This window comes from Stylophora pistillata, chromosome 1 (genome assembly GCF_964205215.1).
Source record: "Stylophora pistillata chromosome 1, jaStyPist1.2, whole genome shotgun sequence".
Lineage (NCBI taxonomy): Eukaryota > Metazoa > Cnidaria > Anthozoa > Scleractinia > Pocilloporidae > Stylophora > Stylophora pistillata.
Window position 1 is genome coordinate 57,055,667 of NC_142519.1, and position 21,960 is coordinate 57,077,626.

At 40.0% G+C, this 21,960-nt stretch overlaps 1 protein-coding gene, 1 long non-coding RNA gene and 1 pseudogene across 4 annotated transcripts in view; all 3 read left to right on the forward strand.

The window, feature by feature from the left end:
* LOC111327677 (uncharacterized) overlaps nt 1-21,960 on the forward strand; it is a 49,298-nt pseudogene that overhangs the window by 18,703 nt on the left and 8,635 nt on the right. The window lies entirely within an intron of this gene.
* Nucleotides 473-11,001, forward strand: LOC148743256 (uncharacterized). 2 transcript variants are annotated; one of them, XR_015988685.1, is made up of 3 exons: nt 473-942; nt 10,628-10,700; nt 10,849-10,883. It is a non-coding gene; the product is annotated as an uncharacterized LOC148743256 (long non-coding RNA). The 2 variants fall into 2 exon arrangements; XR_015988684.1 differs by lacking the exon at nt 473-942 and adding an exon at nt 10,301-10,423 and having other exon boundaries at nt 10,849-11,001.
* Nucleotides 11,946-13,320, forward strand: LOC148743257 (uncharacterized). Its single transcript, XM_088725121.1, has 2 exons — nt 11,946-12,073; nt 12,502-13,320. The coding sequence occupies exon 2, from the start codon at nt 12,582-12,584 to the stop codon at nt 13,125-13,127; it is 546 nt and encodes a 181-aa protein (XP_088581247.1). The 5' UTR covers nt 11,946-12,073; nt 12,502-12,581; the 3' UTR covers nt 13,128-13,320.

Below are 21,960 nucleotides of genomic sequence, written 5' to 3' on the forward strand. Positions count from 1 at the left end.
CACGTGATTATGTATAAATGATATACATGGAAAAATACGAAGTAACTTATCATAATTATGCAGAAGAAAAGCGCGCGCATCACGTGCAAAAATAATTTATTTAAACCCTGCAAGTGACATTGACCTTGACATTGACATTGACCAATCATTCTGCCCAATTAGAATGTCTGGTTTGTTACTTTCTTTGCACTGAATTAACCCTCTTTTGTAATGAATTACCTGAAAACTGCATTTAACTTAAACCAATCGGAACTGAGTAATTTTTTCATTTATATTACTAATTTATTAATCCTTACGCATATGAAATTCATTTATTCACACAGTCGTTCATATTGTGTTTTGAGCAGGAGGCGAGGGGCGTTTGTCGTGTTTTCCCAGCATCCCCAGTAGGTTAATACGCCGATTAACCGATAGAAAGTGTTGTCTATTGCTTAACTTGATTAACACCTGTTGTTATCAAGTATAACGAGAAAACAGTGAAGATGGACAGTATCGACGATCTAGTGGTACCTTAGTGTGAAGGGTTGGTGTTAGAAGACTATGGGGAGGACCCGTTGAGAGAGATCTGACTAGGGTCCAGGTTTACTGCGCATTAACGGTCTCTCAGCTGCACAAGGTGTTACTTCCACGCATCAGAAGAATTCAGAACGGCCGTTGATTTGAAATTCTTGCTGGATTGGTTGCTCGACAAGCCAACTTTTGTGGGATTTTTTTCGCTGAAATTTAAGGGCAACCATTTGGCTTTCGTGCTGCCAAGTTTTGATTCGAGGGAAAGTATTTAAGTGCTGTTTTCGAGCGATTTTTGGGAGTATGTGTCAACAGACGTTTCCTGCCTTCCCTTTTCTTGTGTACGTGACTCGGTGGTGATTAGGGCGTCAAGCTAAAACACATCATAACGGCCTCAAATCGCGACGAGAACAACACAGACTACTCTGTATGAAGGTAAGACTATTTCTTTGATCATTTTACACAACTTTACATTTACGGAGCTCAAAAGCAAGTGCAACTAAACCACTATATAAACTCTATAATAATCCACTGTGAAAGATCCTGTGAAAGAACCTGTGACAGAGCTGTGGTTAGGTACCATCTGGTTTAAATCAAATTAGAGAAAGCGCGGTTCTTTAGTGGATTCTTTTAATTTTTCTCATTTTGGTTTAATCGAACCCAAATCATGGTCCTACAAAGGATGCCTCAAAAACGTTCTTTTTTTTTCCCGCTATTACACATCGGTTGATAATGTGTTTACAAAATATCATGTCATAGTTTGATGAAAATTACGGGTGGCCTTCATTTCCGTAAGCACGCATGCATCTTCTCCGCATACAACAGTTCAGTTGAGAAAGAGATTTTCAAAGCCAGTTGCTAAGATCTAGTCTTTAGTGTTTCTTCATTTTAAGTCCGAAAAACAGCCAAATACATTTTAGCGGGGAATTCATCAATTCTATGACATGATTGGCATGAGGGACAATTCCCTGACGCTCTGATTGGTGCAAGAATACCCTAATGCTGTGATCTCATTGGTGCGAGATACATACTTCAATGCAGCAAACTGATTGATGTGATAGACATACTGTAATGAGTGATCTGATTGGTGTGAGCAGCATACCACTATGCGTTAAAAAAAAAATAAAATAAAATAATTCAAAGATGGGGGGAGGTGGCGAGAGATCTCTGAACCCAGTAGATTATATGACTGCAGCCCACACTAATTTTAGCAAATGTATTCTAAATGGTGTCCAAGGCGATATTCATTTGCAAGAAACGCGACTTAAAGATGGGAACCGAGTCAAAGAAAAACTCTTAAACTAAAAAACGCCGCTGCTCGGGGAATCTTTCGAAGGCAGCGGCACAAGATAGGTGACTTTTTTTTTTTTAAGCGGAAATTTTGTTCACTTGACAAGTCTAAGAAAGGCTGGGATTCAGTGATGAACTCATCTAAAGCTGCCATCCTCCAATTGAAAAAAAGATGAGGCAACAATAAAAGTTCAAGATCGAAAGGCAACAGTAAGCAACAATTTGTACAAAGTGGTGCAGAGCGTTTCTGTGCTACCGCTAACAATGACTCGCTATTTCTAAAGGCACTGATGCCGGCAGTTTGATTTTAAATGAACCAATGTGATCTGTACGCCACCCTGTGCTTATCGCAAACTGCACCTAGGAGATAAGCATTTTAAATAATTATACAAACATCATTCCGTATCGTGTGCTTTTGTTGGTTTAACTTTTCTCTCATCGGCTTTGTTGTAGTAGTATGACCAAATTCGCTTTGAGAGATTTCTTCAGTGAAACAGGCTGTCTAAATGAAAAGGTTTGGTTAGTGGACCTATAGAGTCATGAGAGTACAAAATATGCTAACGACGGATTTGTTCGCTTTGAAAATTATTTAAAAAAAAATAGAAAGAAATGCGTTGGAAATTTGACGGATTGTTTATCATATATTAATAAAGAAGCCTTGAATGTGCTTTATTCTGTTGTAAAGCACTTAAGAAGTGGCGAAAATACTCAAGAAGTAGGGAAAACAACCTCACTACGTCTCGTGTTTTCCTCTACACTTCTTTCGTGCTCTGGCCGCTTCTTGCGTGCTTTAAAACAGAATAGAGCACATTCAAGGCTTCTTGTTATTTTGTTACATTTTGAGTAGTTAAGCAGTTAGTTTTTTTTTATGCTGAAAGACACCTTTTGGTTTTTCTTCTTTTGTTTATCATAGACATCACGTTCAAGTAAGTATTACGAAACATCCCCCAAGGTTAATTATTCCCAGCGGTGCCTTTTCTAAGCTACATGAATTCTTTCGCGAATTTATTTCATCTAACCAAGTATTGAAAAAATATGATAACCGTGAGTTTTTCATCGTTAACCCCGCTACAACTGCGAAACTGAAAAACATGAACAACTTTATTTACAGTGTACAACATGGCACAATTAGAGTCAAAACTCGTTATATATCCATATAAATTAACAAGAAAGAGCTCTCCGTAGTCACTTAAACTAACTTTAGAGTTAAACGAAAGGGGTAGGGTTACTACCATAATTCATTTCTAATATACTAAGGATCAGAGGAAAAGGTCGCTGATTAGCTCTTATATGCCTATAGTTTCAATTATTCGCTTATACCTTAGCTTTACACTCAGATAAGCACAAACTAAAGGTAGTTTGTGACAAAACAGGTACTGCGTTATTTCTGGCCCAATTGGCATTGTTACGGCGGAAGTTTCTCGGGGAAATAACGCATAGAATCTGTGAGGTAGAATAGGGGCAATCAACAAACGTCCTCACCAACTGATACATAGTATATTTGTGACAATCGATGTGCCATTTTAGTAAGAAACACGCTTTCTTCATACTCCTGAGGCCGTCTCGAATCCCCACATTACTCGTCTCTTTGCTAACAAGTAGCTTTGGTAATCACATTGCTGCACTGATTTGTGATACAAGGCTTGTGACTCATATTGCGTAAAGTAAAATATACAATGCCGGAATACATTTATCGAGGGAGAAGAAGAGAATAATGTGATCATAGTTGGTTTCACATGGCCTTCATACAATCAAAAGAATTTCGTCATAGACAATAAAAAGCCAAGTTATGCACTTGCACTGTGCCAAAGACCGTACATATAAACACCATAAACTGCAGCTCCACGGACTAACCCTTTAGATGCACCATCGGTACTTCTTATCCCAGATTTTTGTGTCTTTAAAGCCTAAGTGTAGACCGAAGCAAAATGACTTCCGTTCTTGTGGTTTCTTACCCAACGGACCCAAGTAAAATTTTCGTTGACCCCTGTCGTACATATCTACCAAAGTAAATTTAACTTATATGTATTACGTTGCCAGTTTTTGTTGGGTATTGCCGCCAGATGGATAAGAAAAATACACTCAACCCAACATCTATTAATTTTTTCATTCTCTTTTTAACCTAACCTTATTATTCAATCACTTCCCGAGGTATTGTGTTTTTCATTATTGTTCACAAACCCATTCAATTCCTGAATTTCACGCTTTAACAATCATGTTTTCATTTCGATATTCTTCTCAAAACCCATCGACTTTGAAAGCAAGGGAAAGGCCAAAGCGAAATATTTCATTGGCTAAAAGTTGAAACCAACTCAGTCATCACTATCACTATTGTATTCTCATGATAAAACAAAGTACAACAATTGACGGTTAATATTTTGACCATTTGACAATTGACATTGAACTTCATTGAGACCCTCTTGTTTTACCTGTGTCAAGCAGTGGCATAAAAAAAACCTCTTGAGAATTCTCAATCGGGCGATTCCAAAACCTACAAAAGAGACTCTTGAGTGCACGCACGCATGAGCAAAAACAAATGAACAAATAAACCCACGCACCGGTTCCATGGGATTTTAGAACACTGACGGAAACGGAAACATAACATCACGTGGTTAGTTTCCATTTGCTATAAAAATGGAAATTAACCACGAATTGATGTGATAGACATCAAAAACTAATTGATGTGATAGACATACTGTAATGAGCGATCTGATTGGTGCGAGCAGCATACCACTATGCGGTGAAAAAAAAAAAAAAAAAAATTCAAAGATGAGGGGAGGTTGCGAGAGACCTCTGAACCCAGTAGATTATATGACTGCAGCCCACACTAATTTTAGCAAATGTATTCTAAATGGTGTCCAAGGCGATATTCATTTGCAAGAAACGCGACTTAAAGAATCTTTCGAAGGCAGCGGCACAAGATAGGTGACTTTTTTTTTTAAGCGGAAATTTTGTTCACTTGACAAGTCTAAGAAAGGCTGGGATTCAGTGATGAACTCATCTAAAGCTGCCATCCTCCAATTAAATAAAAGATGAGGCAACAATAAAAGTTCAAGATCGAAAGGCAACAGTAAGCAACAATTTGTACAAAGTGGTGCAGAGCATTTCTGTGCTACCGCTAACAATGACTCGCTATTTCTAAAGGCACTGATGCCGGCTGTTTGATTTTAAATGAACCAAAGTGATCTGTACGCCACCCTGTGCTTATCGCAAACTGCACCTAGGAGATAAGCATTTTAAATAATTATACAAACATCATTCCGTATCGTGTGCTTTTGTTGGTTTAACTTTTCTCTCATCGGCTTTGTTGTAGTAGTATGACCAAATTCGCTTTGAGAGATTTCTTCAGTGAAATAGGCTGTCCAAATGAAAAGGTTTGGTTATTGGACCTATAGAGTCATGAGAGTACAAAATATGCTAACGACGGATTTGTTCGCTTTGAAAATTATTTTAAAAAAAATAGAAAGAAATGCGTTGGAAATTTGACGGATTGTTTATCATATATTAATAAAGAAGCCTTGAATGTGCTTTGTTCTGTTGTAAAGCACTTAAGAAGTGGCGAAAATACTCAAGAAGTAGGGAAAACAACCTCACTACGTCTCGTGTTTTCCTCTACACTTCTTTCGTGCTCTGGCCGCTTCTTGCGTGCTTTAAAACAGAATAGAGCACAGTCAAGGCTTCTTGTTATTTTGTTACATTTTGAGTAGTTAAGCAGTTAGTTTTTTTTATGCTGAAAGACACCTTTTGGTTTTTCTTCTTTTGTTTATCATAGACATCACGTTCAAGTAAGTATTACGAAACATCCCCCAAGGTTAATTATTCCCAGCGGTGCCTTTTCTAAGCTACATGAATTCTTTCGCGAATTTATTTCATCTAACCAAGTATTGAAAAAATATGATAACCGTGAGTTTTTCATCGTTAACCCCGCTACAACTGCGAAACTGAAAAACATGAACAACTTTATTTACAGTGTACAACATGGCACAATTAGAGTCAAAACTCGTTATATATCCATATAAATTAACAAGAAAGAGCTCTCCGTAGTCACTTAAACTAACTTTAGAGTTAAACGAAAGGGGTAGGGTTACTACCATAATTCATTTCTAATATACTAAGGATCAGAGGAAAAGGTCGCTGATTAGCTCTTATATGCCTATAGTTTCAATTATTCGCTTATACCTTAGCTTTACACTCAGATAAGCACAAACTAAAGGTAGTTTGTGACAAAACAGGTACTGCGTTATTTCTGGCCCAATTGGCATTGTTACGGCGGAAGTTTCTCGGGGAAATAACGCATAGAATCTGTGAGGTAGAATAGGGGCAATCAACAAACGTCCTCACCAACTGATACATAGTATATTTGTGACAATCGATGTGCCATTTTAGTAAGAAACACGCTTTCTTCATACTCCTGAGGCCGTCTCGAATCCCCACATTACTCGTCTCTTTGCTAACAAGTAGCTTTGGTAATCACATTGCTGCACTGATTTGTGATACAAGGCTTGTGACTCATATTGCGTAAAGTAAAATATACAATGCCGGAATACATTTATCGAGGGAGAAGAAGAGAATAATGTGATCATAGTTGGTTTCACATGGCCTTCATACAATCAAAAGAATTTCGTCATAGACAGTAAAAAGCCAAGTTATGCACTTGCACTGTGCCAAAGACCGTACATATAAACACCATAAACTGCAGCTCCACGGACTAACCCTTTAGATGCACCATGGGTACTTCTTATCCCAGATTTTTGTATCTTTAAAGCCTAAGTGTAGACCGAAGCAAAATGACTTCCGTTCTTGTGGTTTCTTACCCAACGGACCCAAGTAAAATTTTCGTTGACCCCTGTCGTACATATCTACCAAAGTAAATTTAACTTATATGTATTACGTTGCCAGTTTTTGTTGGGTATTGCCGCCAGATGGATAAGAAAAATACACTCAACCCAACATCTATTAATTTTTTCATTCTCTTTTTAACCTAACCTTATTATTCAATCACTTCCCGAGGTATTGTGTTTTTCATTATTATTCACAAACCCATTCAATTCCTGAATTTCACGCTTTAACAATCATGTTTTCATTTCGATATTCTTCTCAAAACCCATCGACTTTGAAAGCAAGGGAAAGGCCAAAGCGAAATATTTCATTGGCTAAAAGTTGAAACCAACTCAGTCATCACTATCACTATTGTATTCTCATGATAAAACAAAGTACAACAATTGACGGTTAATATTTTGACCATTTGACAATTGACAGTGAACTTCATTGAGACCCTCTTGTTTTACCTGTGTCAAGCAGTGGCATAAAAAAAACCTCTTGAGAATTCTCAATCGGGCGATTCCAAAACCTACAAAAGAGACTCTTGAGTGCACGCACGCATGAGCAAAAACAAATGAACAAATAAACCCACGCACCGGTTCCATGGGATTTTAGAACACTGACGGAAACGGAAACATAACATCACGTGGTTAGTTTCCATTTGCTATAAAAATGGAAATTAACCACGAATTGATGTGATAGACATCAAAAACTAATTGATGTGATAGACATACTGTAATGAGCGATCTGATTGGTGCGAGCAGCATACCACTATGCGGTGAAAAAAAAAAAAAAAAAAAATTCAAAGATGAGGGGAGGTTGCGAGAGACCTCTGAACCCAGTAGATTATATGACTGCAGCCCACACTAATTTTAGCAAATGTATTCTAAATGGTGTCCAAGGCGATATTCATTTGCAAGAAACGCGACTTAAAGATGGGAACCGAGTCAAAGAAAAACTCTTAAACTAAAAAACGCCGCTGCTCGGGGAATCTTTCGAAGGCAGCGGCACAAGATAGGTGACTTTTTTTTTTTAAGCGGAAATTTTGTTCACTTGACAAGTCTAAGAAAGGCTGGGTTTCAGTGATGAACTCATCTAAAGCTGCCATCCTCCAATTAAATAAAAGATGAGGCAACAATAAAAAATCAAGATCGAAAGGCAACAGTAAGCAACAATTTGTACAAAGTGGTGCAGAGCATTTCTGTGCTACCGCTAACAATGACTCGCTATTTCTAAAGGCACTGATGCCGGCAGTTTGATTTTAAATGAACCAATGTGATCTGTACGCCACCCTGTGCCTATTGCAAACTGCACCTAGGAGATAACCATTTTAAATAATTATACAAACATCATTCCGTATCGTGTGCTTTTGTTGGTTTAACTTTTCTCTCATCGGCTTTGTTGTAGTAGTATGACCAAATTCGCTTTGAGATATTTCTTCAGTGAAACAGGCTGTCCAAATGAAAAGGTTTGGTTATTGGACCTATAGAGTCATGAGAGTACAAAATAGGCTACCGACAGATTTGTTCGCTTTGAAAATTATTTTAAAAAAAATAGAAAGAAATGCGTTGGAAATTTGACGGATTGTTTATCATATATTAATAAAGAAGCCTTGAATGTGCTTTGTTCTGTTGCAAAGCACTTAAGAAGTGGCGAAAATACTCAAGAAGTAGGGAAAACAACCTCACTACGTCTCGTGTTTTCCTCTACACTTCTTTCGTGCTCTGGCCGCTTCTTGCGTGCTTTAAAACAGAATAGAGCACATTCAAGGCTTCTTGTTATTTTGTTACATTTTGAGTAGTTAAGCAGTTAGTTTTTTTTATGCTGAAAGACACCTTTTGGTTTTTCTTCTTTTGTTTATCATAGACATCACGTTCAAGTAATTATTACGAAACATTCCCCAAGGTTAATTATTCCCAGCGGTGCCTTTTCTAAGCTACATGAATTCTTTCGCGAATTTATTTCGTCTAACCAAGTATCGAAAAAATATGATAACCGTGAGTTTTTCATCGTTAACCCCGCTACAACTGCGAAACTGACAAACATGAACAACGTTATTTACAGTATACAACATGGCACAATTAGAGTCAAAAATCGTTATATATCCATATAAATTAACAAGAAAGAGCTATCCGTAGTCACTTAAACTAACTTTAGAGTTAAACGAAAGGGGTAGGGTTACTACCATAATTCATTTCTAATATACTAAGGATCAGAGGAAAAGGTCGCTGATTAGCTCTTATATGCCTATAGTTTCAATTATTCGCTTATACCTTAGCTTTACACTCAGATAAGCACAAACTAAAGGCAGTTTGTGACAAAACAGGTACTGCGTTATTTCTGGCGCAAGTGGCATTGTTACGGCGGAAGTTTCTAGGGGAAATAACGCATAGACTCCGAGAGGTAGAATAAGGGCAATCAACAAACGTCCTCACCAACTGATACAAAGTATATTTGTGACAATCGATGTGCCATTTTAGTAAGAAACACGCTTTCTTCATACTCCTGAGGCCGTCTCGAATCCCCACATTACTCGTCTCTTTGCTAACAAGTAGCTTTGGTAATCACATTGCTGCACTGATTTGTGATACAAGGCTTGTGACTCATATTGCGTAAAGTAAAATATACAATGCCGGAATACATTTATCGAGGGAGAAGAAGAGAATAATGTGATCATAGTTGGTTTCACATGGCCTTCATACAATCAAAAGAATTTCGTCATAGACAGTAAAAAGCCAAGTTATGCACTTGCACTGTGCCAAAGACCGTACATATAAACACCATAAACTGCAGCTCCACGGACTAACCCTTTAGATGCACCATCGGTACTTCTTATCCCAGATTTTTGTGTCTTTAAAGCCTAAGTGTAGACCGAAGCAAAATGACTTCCGTTCTTGTGGTTTCTTACCCAACGGACCCAAGTAAAATTTTCGTTGACCCCTGTCGTACATATCTACCAAAGTAAATTTAACTTATATGTATTACGTTGCCAGTTTTTGTTGGGTATTGCCGCCAGATGGATAAGAAAAATACACTCAACCCAACACTTATTAATTTTTTCATTCTCTTTTTAACCTAACTTTATTATTCAATCACTTCCCGAGGTATTTTGTTTTTCATTATTGTTCACAAACCCATTCAATTCATGAATTTCACGCTTTCACAATCATGTTTTCATTTCGATATTCTTCTCAAACCCATCGACTTTGAAAGCAAGGGAAAGGCCAAAGCGAAATATTTCATTGGCTAAAAGTTGAAACCAACTCAGTCATCACTATCACTACTGTATTCTCACGATAAAATAAAGTACAATTGACGGTTAATATTTTGACCATTTGACAATTGACAGTGAACTTCATTGAGACCCTCTTGTTTTACCTGTGTCAAGCAGTGGCATAAAAAAAAACCTCTTGAGAATTCTCAATCGGGCGATTCCAAAACCTACAAAAGAGACTCTTGAGTGCACGCACGCATGAGCAAAAACAAATGAACAAATAAACCCACGCACCGCAATGTGTGGGTGGGAAAATGACCTTTCGATGTCACGGCACCCATCTACATCCCGGGGTTCCATGGGATTTTAGAACACTGACGGAAACGGAAACATAACATCACGTGGTTAGTTTCCATTTGCTATAAAAACTCTCCGATAAAACGATAACTGATAGATGTGATCAGGCAGTGGACATACCTAGAGTCTCGTCTGGGAAAGAATATCGAGGAAACTAAAATGTCTAGATTATTTATCGTGTTCATCTCTGTTTTAACCTTGAGCTCGGCGTATTCATCCTCAAAGTCCAAGTTGGTAAGTTTGAATAAGTTGCGCAATACATTAGGACTTATCATTAAATGTTTAATCTTTCTTTTTTATGGATTACTGACTAATTCCTCATCAGACACAGTTTGTTTTGAGTCGTACGTGTAGACCGAAAGTTTAAAGTTCTTTTCATGTAACAGTTTAAAGTTAGATCTATCGAGAATTCTAAATAGTTCATGTTGATTACCTCAGGGTTCTGAGAACGATGCACAACAAAATTACTTTGGAAAGTCTGATGTAAGGGACTGCTGCTACGGTCGCGATGGTAAGAATCCGCACGACGGTCAAATGCAATTTTGAAAAGAAAGTCAGTTTTATAATTTGTTTGCACTTTTTATTTACGACTTTCTTCTGCTCTGTGATCTTCTCTTTGACTGAAAGAATTGTTCGTAATTCTATATTTCATCTTTTAGGTAGAGACGGTCGGGATGGCAAAGATGGTAAAGAAAGTTGTTTGGTCTAATAGTACTTCTGTTGATTTTTTTTCTTATTTCATTTGTATGATTAAGTAGCTAGTAATGCGCCGATCAACTCGAAGTGTCAATAGCCCCTCTCCGCTCTCCCCCCTCCCCCTCCAGGCAGCCCACGGGCACTTCATTGTCATCCGTGCCCGCTGATAAGGGAATTTGACAGGAAGGCCTTCACCGGGGGTAGGATGTTGAGTATTTCTTGGGTGGGGTTGGGAATATAAACCGAGTTAAAGTGTGAAGTCTTTCTGTGGGAATACGGTTAATTTGCTCTGACATTCATAGATTAGAAACCACTCGGTATATGAGTCAACCATCCCTTTTTGCTCACTAATTGAACGCTTTTTCTTTTGGAAGGTTGTTTGACCATCAAATGTGGCTCTTGGGTTTGGCGTATTAACGCAATGTTGGCTCGGGGGGAGGGGGGGGGGCACCAGAAATTTAAACGAACCATTCTTCAAAAGTTCAAATACCTGGAGGGTTTCTCGGGGGATGTTGAAGCTTCAAACTGATCGACGCTTAACTTAGTGGGAAGGTAAGGTCGTACATGCTTTACGCCTGGTTCTTCTCCACCAACAACCGAGGATATTCAAAACATCAGCATCACACTATCTTTTTCCCCTCTTTTATCAAGGTATACAAGGTATCCAGGGTATTCAGGGCCCGCAAGGTGTTCAAGGTAGAGATGGCCGCAACGGTAGCGACGGGAGAAACGGAGAAAAGGTTTGTGAAAAAACTGATAGAGAAAAAAAGAGAAAAGAAAAAAAGAAACGTCAGACCTGTAGTCTTGGATTGATCGAAAAGCCTAAGACAAAACTGAAATTTTAGCTCTTTCGTAAAGCGCTAATATTAATTGTGATAAGGTCTATGGCCCTGGTAGACGTTCTTCTGTCTTAATCTTGACCCCTTCCACTCAACCCAATGTTGTCTGCATAAATATAACTTTACGAAACTGTTTCATCGCATTCTTGCTTTTAGGGTGAAAAAGGTGAGCGTTGTGTCTCAACGGCTGAATTATGTACAATTGGTATCGTTGGCACTGTTCGCTACAATGCTTCCCGAAAGGCTTTGGAGTGGTGTGATGGTAAAGCTTGGCTACCATTGGTGATTGGCTCGAAGGGTTTCGCTGCTAATGAACCGGGACGTCACTGTCTAGACATTTTGAATTCAGGTGAGTGTGAATAAGGCTTTCTTTTCAGGAAAAAGAGAATAGCAAACTTTACTCTTCATTATGACACAGTTTTGTTTTTGGTCTGGGTTTTAATTTGATTTATGTTTCCTGTTTGCCTGAGCAAAATCAACCGGGGGGGAAGAGGGGGAGACAAATCAGCGTCGTAACCCTAGCTTCAAGAAGGATCCAATTAAAACCAAAGTTTCTGGGGGGGGGGGGAGTTGAGGGCGAAGAAAGTTCGCAGTCTGGCAGCTGAAGAAAAAGAGGCCCACAACCAGGCTTGTTGTTGCAGTTAGACTCCCCGCATACAAGTCCCGTATGTAATATGCTCTTCAGTACTAAAAAAATAACCAGCCGGGCAAGCTGCCTGAAATTATTTATTCTGGAGAGAAATCAAATACCTTTTTGTTCACTTTTTATTTTTTAAGGTTTCGGTCATGTTAGTGGACTTTACTGGATCGATCCAAACGGAGGCTCGACAAATGACTCATTCCAGGCTTTTTGTGACATGGAGACCGAGGGTGGAGGCTGGACACTAGTTGCCACGAAAGTGTCTCCAAGCTTTTTCTTTATCATGTCAACATTCTCAGCATCAGCAGCAAAAACCACAGACGCAGATGCGGCAAGTCACATCCATCCCAACATGGGGGACTGGGAAGAAGTTATGTTCCGGTTCAGTGATGTCAATACCATCCGGGTTATTTACAACAGGAAGGCGGGCGCTCCAAATCCTGAAAAAACAGAGTTCGACGAGTTCTTGATGGGCAAAAGTTACATGAAGGCCAACAAAGTCTATGGGTTTTACAAATACAGCCCGGCAGACCACAATAAGAGGAGTCCATCCTCTGGTGTTGGCACAATATCCCATCTGTCCTTCTATTCATACCATGGTATATCTGAATACCATACCGGTAGTGACAAGTGGCTTGACATGTGGAATATTGTTGATCCCTCCAACAACTACGTCACTTCCGACGACAGCCGCGCTCTCGGTACGAAGTGTATCGCAGGCTACTGTTATCTGAACAAACCAATCTGGGTCATGGTGCGATAAATAAATAAAAAAAAAAAAACTGTAGTTGAAAACTAAGAGAAGGCGCTGTCAAGTTTCTGCCAGGCGTTGGGATAAAATAGAAACTATGTAGAGACAGAAAAGCTTTGTTGTAGTTGTTTCAAGTGCTAAGGAAAACGGTATTTGATAATGTAAGCTTGGTGGTTGATTAAGTAAAATAAATGCTGTGAAAACATTTCATGGTGTTTTACCAAACATTAATTTTATCACATACCGGTCAAGGTATGTGCCATCTGATTTAATCAAATCAGAAAATGTGCAGCTCTTGAGGGGATTCTTTTGATTTTTTTCAATTTGGTTGAATCGATCCCGACTTTAACTTAAATGAACCCAAATCATGGTCCTCTCGGAGGATGCCTCCTAAATGTTCCTTTTTTTATTGGTATTGCCAATCGGTTGATAACGTGTTTACAAAATATTATGTCACGGCGTATAAAACTTGCGAGTGTCCTACATTTCCGTAAGCGCGCATCTTCCCAGCATACAACAGTTTTAGCGTCGAGAAAGAAAGTTTCCAAGCCAGTTGTTTAGATTTGGTCTTAAACGTTTGTTCATTTATAATCCAAAAACAGCCAAAGATATTTCCCTAAGAACTCATTCATTCTATGAAATGATTGGCATGAGGGATGATTCCCTGACGTTTTGATTGGTGTAAGAATACCCAATGCTGTGATCTCATTGGTGCAAAATAATACTCTAATGCAGGATCTGATTGGTGGTAGCAACAAACCTCCCGGTATGCTGACATAGAGTTAATATCAAAAGCAAAAAGAAAAAAAAAGAAAACAAGAACAAAAACAAAAAACCAAACAGAAAAAGGAAGCACGCGGCGAGAGATCTGTGAATCCTATAGATCATGGGACTGCTGCCCAAACTAATTAAAGTCATGTTTATTCAAAGCGATTTATAGATTTATTTGCAAGGAACGCTACTCAAAAATGGGAACCGATTCATAGGAAATCTCTTGAAATTTAAAGAAAGCGACAAAACTTTTGAGTTTAAAAGACATGTCTCGACAGAAACCTCTGTCATCTTCAGTTGATAAACAAAGCGTTACAAGTTGAATTTATAAGTACATGCTAATTAAGCTGAACAGAAAACGTGACAATGGAAAAATTATAAAGATAGCTTTAGATTTACATGACGTAATTGTTGATTCAAAGAAGGTTGTTCTCTTTGAATGTGAATAGCTTCTTATATCTTGAGTTGGAAACTCGTAGAGGCGTGATCTAAGATATGGAAAGAATCTACTGAACACAAGGCGCGACAATGTTGAGAATTCTGTAGATGTTTGAAAACGTGAGAGGCCCTATCACTGACTAAGTGCTCACGCACGCGTGTGGAAAAATGCGGGGCCGTTTTGCCGACATAACAGGCATTACAGTCCGCACATGGAAACTTGTAAACCACACGCGAACGAAGCCCGCCAGGGACAGGGTCCTTCACGCCAAACATGTTGCCTGTCTTAAAGGAGGGAAAAACTAGTTTGAAAATTGCAATAGCGCTTGATAAGGTGACGAAAATTTTTCTGAGTGATGACAGAAGAACGGCCAATGTAGGGTAGTTTAAATTTTAAATCTCTTCAACTAAAAAAGGCCACTGCGGAGAGAATCTTTGGAGGACAACGGCAAAAGATAAATGACTTTTTTTTTCAGCGGAAATTCTGTCCTCTTGTCAAGTCTTAGCACGGCTGAGATTCCATGATGAACTCATCTAAAGCCGCCATCCACGAATTAGACAATATGAGCCAATATTAAGAGTTCAAGAATGAAAGGCACCAGTAAACAGCCATTTGTACAAAGCGGTTCAAAGCGTTTCTGCGCTACCGCTCTAAGATCCCTTGCGCGCAACGAGGACTCGTAATTTCTTAAAGCACTGATGCTAGTGGTTTGATTCTAAATGAACCAGCGTGACCTTTACGTCACGCTTTGCTTACTTGATCACAAACTGTCCATCAATCATTGTATTCCTTCCCTATACCGCAAACATCAGTGCGTATCGCGTGCTTTTGTTGGTTTGACTTTTTTCTCATCGGCTTTGTTTCAGTAGTATGACTGAATTAGCTTTGAGAGATTTCATTAGTCAAACATGCTGTCCAAATGAAAAGGTTTGGGGTATCACAAGTGAAAAATTGGACCTGCAGACAAACGAAAAAAAGTTAAAAATTTTGTAATTTGACGTTATCTGAACAAACCCATCTGGGTAATGACGCGATAGAGGCAAACTGTAGCTGAAAACTAAGAAAGGGGGTTGTCAATTTTCTGTAAAGTGTTGGGATAAAGAGAAACTATGTAAAGACAATTGAGCGGCTTTGTTGTAGTTGTGGCAAGAGTTAAGAAAAAGTTTGGAAACGGTATTGGATAATGTAACCTCAGTGATTGGCTAAGGAGAACATTTAAAATACTGTAACATTTCTTTGTTTCTTACATATGCATCTCGTCATGTGCAATTCTTCATGGGAATTTTTCCTTTCACTCTTTCGTTTAATCGAACCTGAAGTTGACGCTATTGTGGAGAATTTTACAATCCTTTGCAAAATCTGATTTCAAGACTCATAAGCCCAAATCATTCATGTACATGAAAGGGTGGATGCCTCCCGAGCGATCCTGTTCCTTTTGCCAGAGCAAATCGGTTGATAACACGTTCACAAAATTTCATTTCTTTCCAAAGTTTCCGGAAGCCGAAATGGAGAGAACGTTGATGAATGGGACGAAAAAATATAAGGATAAGAATTATCCTGATCGATATTTTTGATATAGCATTTATAGCTAAAACACCACCTGACTTACATAAAAGTGGTATGCATGCATTGTATTTGATTTAGTGCCCAATTACCTCACGTAGTGTTTAACAACTTTTTGGGCAGAGGCGCATGTATGTTATTAGTTCAGTACCTCATATCGATCGTTCGTTGACGAACGGTGCAATTACAAATGAATAACATTCTACCAACTTCTTTGTTTCATGACTAAGGCTCATGTTTATCGTCCTTTATGATACAGCTGGCGGCGCCCGAGGAGAATAGGAAGCGAACTCTGTGTTTTGATTGGCTACCCGAGTGGGCACCTGGGGATGGATTCATCTTGCCTGCTCGGGATTGCCCGCTTTGATCCCATGCGTGTAGGGGACTTATTAAGTTCGTATCGTTTAGACAATGTTAGCGATAAAGTTGCAAAAGGTGGCAGAGGGGAGTCAAAACAAAGAAATCAGAAACAACCCTCGTGGGTTTATTGTGCTACAAACACAGTTGGCTTTAGTTTCTTTTCCCACTCTCGAAATAAACAACTCATTCTTGATTCTTATTTAAGCGAAATATGTTTGCTATATATATAATAAGAGGAAGCTTCCGAGCCATTTGCACAGGTTTCAAAGTATTTTGTTATGGTTGAAGAATATCATACATATTCATGACCGCAAAAGAGATTTTGCAAGTAATTCGAAAAAAAAAGAGAAACAAACTGGATGGGACTTTGCCAAGTGTGTTAATGTTCAATTTCGCGCGCACGTATCACACCATCAAGCTTCAACTAGTCACATGGCAATAATGTAGCTCCATTTTCTGCCTTTAAAAGCACACACAGCCGACAATTCCTCTATTCGCTCCGACATGGCAATATATTGACGATAACAATTTCGGGTAGTCTCTCATTTACCGGTTTCTGAAATAACTAATAATTAACATATAAATGTAGCAGAGGTGTAAAGTGAGTGGGTACAGAGAAGCAATGGAACAGTGGATATAGAGGACCAAAGGAACAGAGGGCACAGAGTATCAGTAGTACAGTGGAAAAGCAGGAACACAGGAACAGTGGACAGTGGGCATAGACGACCAGAGGAACAGTGGGCACAGCGGACCAGTGGCACGATGTGTGTTGTAGACCAGTGGAACAGTGGTGGGCACAGTGGACCAGTGGCACGATGTGTGTAGTAGACAAGTGGAACAGTGAGTACAGTAGACCAGTGGAACAGTGAGTACAGTGGACCAGAGGAACAGTGGGCACAGTGGACCAGTGGAACAGTGGGTACAGAGGACCGGAGGAACAGTGGGTACAGAGGACCGGAGGAACAGTGGGCACAGTGGACCAGTGGAACAGCGGGTACAGAGGACCAGTGGAACAGTGGGCACAGTGGACCAGTGGAACAGTGGGTACAGAGAACCGGAGGAACAGAGGGTACAGAGGACCGGAGGAACAGAGTGTACAGAGGACCGGAGGAACAGAGGGTACAGAGCACCGGAGGAACAGTGGGCAAAGTGGACCAGTGGAACAGCGGGTACAGAGGACCAGTGGAACAGTGGGCACAGTGGACCAGTGGAACAGCGGGTACAGAGAACCGAAGGAACAGTGGGTACAGAGGACCAGTGGGCACAAAGGACCAGTGGAACAGTGGGCACAGTGGACCAGTGGGCACAGTGGACCAGTGGAACAGTAGGTACAGAGGACCGGAGGAACAGTGGGCACAGAGGACCAGAGGAACAGTGGGAACAGGGAACGAGAGGGACAGTGGGCACAGAGGACCAGAGAAACAGTGGGAACAGAGGACCAGTGGGTACAGAGGACTAGAGGAAGAGTGAAAATAGAGGACCAGGGGAACAGAGGAACAGTGGGAACAGAAGACCAGTGGGCACAGAGGACCAGAGGAAGAGAGGAAAAAGAAGACCAAAGGAACAGCGGGAACACAGTACCAGTGGGTGCAGAGGACCAGAGGAACAGTGGGAACAGAGGACCAGTGGGCACAAAGGACCAGAGGAACAATGGGTATAGAGGACCAGTGGGTACAAAAGACCCGAGGAGCAGTGGGCACAGAGGACCAGAGGAACAGTGGAGACAGAGGACCAGTGGGTACAGAGGAAAAGAGGAACAGTGGGACAAGAGGAACATTGGGAACAGAGGACCAGTTGGTACAGAAAATTTAACAAAGCATACAAAAATTTATCGCATTCCTCATCACGTTTGATGGTGTTCACTTCTTTCAGAAACATAGTTCAATTTTTCTTTTGAATAACACCGCCATAATGGCTGCGTCGTGATCGTAAGCTGCAATGGCTCGCTTAATTTGTTCATGTGATGGTTTTCTGAGCTGTAACGGCTTAGGTTCTAGGGTGCAACTGATAGATTGAACAAGATTGTAGTGGTTCAGCAGAGAGGAAGTACTCAGTTCCTTTCCGCTTGCAAGGGATAGCTAGTTGTATAAGTTCTTCCACGACAAAGAACCCCTTCCTCGTCAGTGCTCCCTCTCGGGTCGGTTCTCCTTTCATATGGAGGTAGACTTGCGAGGTATGCTTTTTCAAGTTTTGAAAAAGCATATAGTTGTATACCCTTGGCCTTTCCTGCTGACTCCACAGGAGCAGAACACCTTAGCTTGCTTTTCTTTCTTCTTTATTTCTTCGCCTATCTTTTCTTCTGGCTCTGAGAGATAATTTTCTCGACAGACGTAGTCGTAGTGCCCAGAACCAGCAACATTAAATGATATGAACAACGAAGGCATACCATGTAACTGTTACCATGCAACTGTTACCATGCAACTCTTACCATGTAACTGTTACCATGTAAATGTTACCATGTAACTGTTACCATGTAACTGTTACCATGTAATTGCTTCCATGTAACTGCTACCATGTAACTGCTACCATGTAACTGCTACCATGTAACTGCCACCATGTAACTGCTACCATGTAACTGCTACCATGTAACTGCTACCATGTAACTGCTACCATGTAACTGCTACCATGTAACTGTTACCATGTAACTGTTACCATGTAACTGTTACCATGTAACTGTTACCATGTAACTGTTACCATGTAACTGTTACCATGTAACTGTTACCATGTAACTGTTACCATGTAACTGTTACCATGTAACTGTTACCATGTAACTGTTACCATGTAACTGTTACCATGTAACTGTTACCATGTAACTGTTACCATGTAACTGTTACCATGTAACTGTACATGTTGACCGAGTAGTATAGGAAGAGTTGGGAAGTTTTCCAGAGATGAAAAGATCACAATTGGCATTTTAAGACGTTAGCCATGGCTAGAACCATAACATTTCCCAGCTCTCCAGTAAAATAGCCACGATGGGAAAACCGTTCAACTTCGTTTTCAAATTGTCAGTGGTTATGAAGTTTTTCATAGTGTTGCCCGTTCTCTCCTGACCACTCTGAAACGGTTAATTATCTCAGTTTGGTGACTAAACTGTCTTCGCTCTGTTTGAAAAGACCGAGTTAGCTCAATGGATACCGCCTCCCAGTTAGCTCAAAGGACAGAGCGCTGGACTGTTGTTCGGGAGGTCGAGGGTTCGAGCCCCGGCCGGACCAACACTCAGGGTCTTAAAATAATTGAGAAGAATATGCTACCTTTCTATAACATCAAGTAATGGTTAGATATTCTAGTCTTCTCGGATAGGGACGAATAAATGGAGGTCCCGTCTCCTGCAGGGTTAGGGGCAGGAGACGTTAATTTCCGACGCACGAGATTACTGTGTGATGGATGTCCTCCCCTGGGGTAGGATGGGTGGGTATGGGATGGGTGGGTAACAGGACCCCCGTTGATATAAGTGTTTACTACACTGAAGGGGCTATCCTGTATAAATAATACATACTACTGCTGAGATTAGTTAAATGCTCAACCACTTGACTATATATTTTTCCTGTCCTTGTAATGCGAATAATATTCCTTGCCACAGCTCGAAAACAGCAATCTCCATGTTTGGGAATATGCTGCCGGGACATTGACCAGCTCTTTAAATTCAAATGTTGCCTATCCGTTTATCATGCTCGATGAAATCTCGATCCGTACTGAATTCAACGTTAGAAAAAAAAGTTACTGACGTGTTTGAATTAGAAAAGTGACGATGTGACACTTCTGTTCCTGAATTACTAAGATTCGCCAGGCTTTGAAACGTAGCCATGTTTGATTGTGCCTTGTTGAATATGTCAATCGCAGCAGAGTGACCCAAAGGGGCCGCATGGTTAGTACAATTACGCTGTGGCTCTGTTAATTCGTTAGTTATTTCCCTTTTTTCCAAAATTTCCAACCCAATGCCGAATTTTTCGTCTGATCTTTCAAATATTTAAATATGGTATGGCTTATCGTGGAATGAACACGTTCTATTAACTTGAGTCTTTCGTGAAGTGCACGAGTTTCCTCTGGAAGTACGCACGATGACTGACTTTTTGTCCTTGTTGTTTACGCGATCGAATACTATCATTAACGGAGCATAAGCTAGACGAACTCCCACTCTACTACCACTAAGATGACTGATCCATCTGTGTAGTGCTTCATTTCTGTTAGTTCCTCTTCCCGAGGCAATTCCTTATGAAAAAAACAACAAAAACAAGAAAATTTTAGCAAAAGTCACATATCACTTACATTTCTACGAACACGTTCACGCATCACGAGTTTAAGGTGGAAAACCGAAACGAAGCACAAGCAATGAGAGAATGCCTTTCTCAAGAGTAATATCTGGAAAAGCTGGGGGTCTTCTCCTCAGATTTACATATTTCAGATTAGTTTCGCGATTCGCAGTAAAGATCCTGTTCCTGTGTTTTTAAAAAGGTGATTAACCTACTACAAATTGTGTATCTGTTCACGTATATCAATCCTTTTGTGTAATTAGTTAGATGGGGGACTTTTTGCGCAGTCATGTTACGCTCCTTAATGTTTTCGTATCTCACGCGACGGACTGCTGATTCTCAGCTCTTCCGAGTCTGAGAGCAGTTTTGTTCACCGTGTGCATTAACGAGGCTCCATAGAGTTATTTGATCGTGCAAGATTCAAACGTTTACGTATGCTCAGATATTAAGCTCAGCGAAGTACTAATCAATAATTTGTTTGGGAGAATGAGATTCATTGTAGTCCCCTGGGTAGAATTTCCTTGGATTTGGCGTAACGTTTCACATATTTGCGCCCTTCCTACGACCAATCAATGAAAGAAGAAATCATAGGAATAATTTAAAGTTGCCATAAACACAAGCGTATAAGCGGCGTTCGCAGAGAATCCACACTCCGACTTTTGCCACTCAAATATTGCGAGAAAAAGTAATTTTTCAAGGAGATCATGCGAAATCATAAGTGGAGTCTTCGAAATTTACTTTATTTGGTTGTTTCATCAAAAGCACCTATGCGAAAGATCACCAAGATTGAACACGGAGAATACTTTTTTGCTGTTTGTTTACTGTTCTTACTCACTTGATTTGATAAAAACAGAGATAAAACAAGACTTGGCTCCTTGGCCGTGTGCTAGCTAATCGTTCTTGGCAAAGTTCTTGTTAGAGTGCTGTACAAACTTAACTTTCGTTGAATAGTGGTAATTTATGTCGCACTCCTGATTTGGAAATGAGGAAAGGTAGAAAACAAATATATTTAATAAGCGGAGAAACTGCCTTTGAAACCCCTTTTTCAATTTAAAATAATTGACAGGACAAATTCCACATTTTGTCGAGGTTAATGAAGATTTCATCCAATCAAATTGGAGAAAATGACAAATGAAAGTCCAGTTACGGCTAGCGAGGGCCCCCCGTTTGTTACGTCCCGGTGCGCGTCATAATCAGGCGTAAACTCTATTGTGCTACCCAAAAGTAGAGTAATCCCTTTCCATGATTTGACTTCTCTTTAATTTCGCACTCGATGTTTCGTTATAGCTACTTATTTTAAACCATGGTACTTGTTTCACATGTTTCTCAGGATTTGGTTCAAAACTATGAAGGTTTTAAGGAGAGTTGCATTTACTTGCACGACCTGTTTTTGTACCGCAAGCTCAACTTAAAACAAATTGAAAAGTGCACTCGCGCCTCATGCGCCGGAAAACTGGGT

What these genes read in the sequence shown, in the direction of transcription:
- LOC148743257 (XM_088725121.1), top strand. Translation starts at nt 12,582, where the DNA reads ATGGAGACCGAGGGTGGAGGCTGGACACTAGTTGCCACGAAAGTGTCT.